This window comes from Podarcis cretensis, assembly GCF_951804945.1.
Source record: "Podarcis cretensis genome assembly, chromosome: 6".
Lineage (NCBI taxonomy): Eukaryota > Metazoa > Chordata > Lepidosauria > Squamata > Lacertidae > Podarcis > Podarcis cretensis.
In genome coordinates, this window is record NC_137175.1 from 102,033,091 (window position 1) to 102,036,351 (window position 3,261).

Genomic DNA, 3,261 nt, shown 5'->3' on the forward strand with positions numbered 1-3,261 from the left:
CAAAGCGGAAGTCACTTCCAGGCGACGCAGCACTTCTCAAATGCCAATGGCGGTACGAAACCACTCAGTTTTTCTCTCCTGGATTGTTTTGAATGGGTGCTGGATGGGGCTGGGGGCTTCTTGCTGGGAGGGGGGTGCATCTTAATAAGTGGTCCATCCTGTGAGCACCTGCTTTGTATGCAGAAGGGCCCCAGCATCTCCATGTCGGGGAGTCCCTCGCCTGAAACCCTGGACAGCCACTGCTAGTCAGTGTAGACAACACTGAGGGAGATGGACCGGGGCTCTGAGTCGCGTCTGAGTCTGAGATCTTGATCTGACGATGACCTCTGCTGAATGCCGTTCTCCTGTCCTTGTCCCTCCAGGCTACCAACGCTCTGTGTCATATCCTGTCGTTCCCTGAGGCTGCAGGTATCCTGAAGAGCAAGTTCCACCACCTGCTGTTTGCACTTAGCACTCAGATCTGTTTTGTCCATGAGGCGAGAAGAAGAGGTTCGAGGGCGGCAAGTCTAATCCCGGAGCCCTCTTCGCATCTCGATCCACTGATGTAAGGGACCTGCTAATGCATTTGGGGGGGGGGCCTCCCTTCTCTCTCTGACCCATAGTGGTGATGGCTCAGCTCTCCCCCAAGAGATAGGCTTCATTTGGACATGGAGGTTCTGCTTAGGTTAGATAGCTAGGAGACCCAGGCTTCCCCAACCCCTGTGCTCTTCAGTCGCTTTGGACCACAACTCCCACCAGCCCCAGCCAGCACAACTGGGCTGAAGATGGGAGTTATTGTAGCCCAAAACATCTGAAGGACACTAGGATGGGAGAGGATGTTGGAGACTCTCCCGCACGATGGGCTGATTTGGGTGTGGTGGGACTCACGTGTCATGAAACCTTAAGTCTCCATCACAGCCAAAAGGTTGCCGCTTGTGCTGGAAACATGGGGGAGGCTGCAGGGGGTGATGGTTGGGGTTGGACTGCAAGATGTCAAGGACCTAAAACTCCCCAGATGAACCTACCCAGACCTTGTGCTCATCATCGGAAGCCCCTCTTCACGTGCCTCCTCCACACAAGAAGGGGCCTTTTCTGTGGTGGCTCCCCATTAGTGGGTTGCTCTCCCCAGGGAGGCTTGCCTGGTGCCTTTAGATGCCAGGCAAAAAATGGTCCTCTTCAATCACGCCATTGGCTGATTAATCTCCTATGCCCTTTCAACTGCGTTTGTTGGAGGGAGAGGAGTTATTGGTTTGCTTTGGTTCTTGTTTTTATTCTGTATTTTGTGCTTTTTAACTTGCATTTTTATGTTGTGAACTGCCCGGAGATCTACGGGTGAAGGGCAGTATACAAATTTTAAAAATATAATATTCTTAATTCCTTCACTTGACTCAGGACCGCTGTGCAGGCCCTGAAACAACTGATTGGGCGTGTTGAATACCTTGACGAATTTGAGGTTTTGGGGTTGCAAAGCTGCTGGGATATGCTGTCAAGTCCAGAAAGCTTTTTCAAAGGCATTCGTCTTCTGGCAAGGTAAGAAGGTGAAAAGGACTGGCAGGTGAGGCATGAAGAGCAAGGCCTGCTTTCTGGGGAAATGGGGATAAACTTCTTATTTATTTCAGAAAATGTACCATATTGTTCACTCTATAAGACACACTTTCCCCCTCCTAAAAAGTAAGGGGAAATGTGTGTGCGTCTTAGGGAGCGAATGCAGGCGGGAGGCTCTGCTCAGCGTTCAAGTAACCTGGTGGTGGTGGTTGTTGTGCAGGAACGCTGGGTGGTTCTTCCTGCCAGCTTCAGACTTGTGAATTCTTTGTCTCTTACTCTTATGTTTCAGGACCTTGTTCACCTCCTCAACAGAAGAGTACAAGAGGATTGCCCGATTGGCACGGGAATATATGTGCTGTCCGAACAACAAGAAGAGAGCCATTGGCATGGCGTTTTACTTGGAGGTAGGAACTGGAAACAGGGAATGCCTGTTCTAATGTTTCTAATGGTTTCTTTATTCCTCACAATTTAACTGTCAAATGTTCTTTAGTATTTACACATTTTTTATTTAATTGTACAACTTCACTGCTATCATGTCTAATATATATGGACAGTGTTTTTTTGATAGAAGATGAATGTATACATAATAAAAGATGCACTTACAGTGGCTTTGCTCCAACTTAGGGGATGTCCGACTCTGATACAGACACTTCCGTGACCTAGCGCGCAAGTTACTGCAGGCAGCAATCATACAGGTATTCCGTTAATGGATGAGCAAGTCTTCACCTTTGGAAGGCTAAGATTTTTCTTAAAATTACATTTTTATATGTACTATTGGAAACACCTTAAAGCTGGTATAAGTTCATATGTATTTATTTTTGCCTGCTTTAAAGATTGATTTTTGTATGTCTGCTGGTTTATTATATATATTTTTTTCTCTTTGTTCCGCTATGTATCAGGGTGGGGAGACATAACAACAACAACAACAACAACAACAACAACAACAACAATTCTTTGCTCGTCCAAATAAGCTTTTTTCATATATTTATTGAGGCCACTAAGTCTTTGAACTGAAGAGATTTCTCCAGTTTCAAGCGTCATCTCATGCTCTTTATGAGCCAAGTCCAAACCCTCCTGCAGTTCAGACCCAGCTTAGGATGTGTTTGGTTCAGCATGATTCCAACCAGCTCATACTCTTTCCTTCCCTTTCCCACCAAAATGTACCTGACTGTGAGAGCAGAGGTGAATTAGATTGGGAGGGCCATGCCCAGCCCTAGAGGTTGGAAGGCGGGGTCCAGGCACACCAGAAACCAGCAGAGAACTCCATAGTTCCAAATGGAAGCACCAGGCTAGCTTCTGCTGCAGCCACGTTTGGATAAGAAGGGGCAGGAGGGCTCATGCGTGGCTGGATGCTTCTTGCTGGAGACCATTGAACTGAAGTGAGCTGCTTTGGGGGCCAACCTGAATCAATCCCAAAATAACCCGTTCAAGAGGTGCTTTTTAGAAGCTGAGCTCACACTAAAACTGTAAAACCATGAAAATATATGCTTATGAAATACAAGATATTTGTCTGATTAAGGGGGGGGGGGCAGCAGCTCTATACCTTCCATGGGTCACAACAAGACTGGGGGTCAAAAGAAAGCACCACCATCTCAGGTGAATATCAGGATTGAGTCCATTGCTCAACTTTATCTGGTGTCACTTAGGCTCTGCCAGTGAGACCACTTGTGCTGCTGCCGCTGCCCTGTCTGGCTGTCAAAGCCTCGACGACCTGCACTGCTGCTGCAGCACATTCTG

General features: G+C 47.5%; 1 protein-coding gene across 3 annotated transcripts; it reads left to right on the plus strand.

Annotated features, from left to right (window-relative positions):
• LOC307219367 (maestro heat-like repeat-containing protein family member 7) lies at positions 1-2,751 on the plus strand. 3 transcript variants are annotated; one of them, XM_079982502.1, is made up of 6 exons: positions 1-52; positions 363-544; positions 1,372-1,509; positions 1,814-1,928; positions 2,149-2,219; positions 2,496-2,751. In XM_079982502.1, the coding sequence occupies exons 1-5, from the start codon at positions 41-43 to the stop codon at positions 2,185-2,187; spliced, it is 486 nt and encodes a 161-aa protein (XP_079838628.1). In that variant the 5' UTR covers positions 1-40; the 3' UTR covers positions 2,188-2,219; positions 2,496-2,751. The 3 variants fall into 3 exon arrangements, with proteins under 3 accessions (XP_079838628.1, XP_079838627.1, XP_079838626.1); XM_079982501.1 differs by having other exon boundaries at positions 2,518-2,751; XM_079982500.1 differs by having other exon boundaries at positions 2,149-2,751.
• The last annotated feature ends 510 nt before the right edge of the window (positions 2,752-3,261 follow it).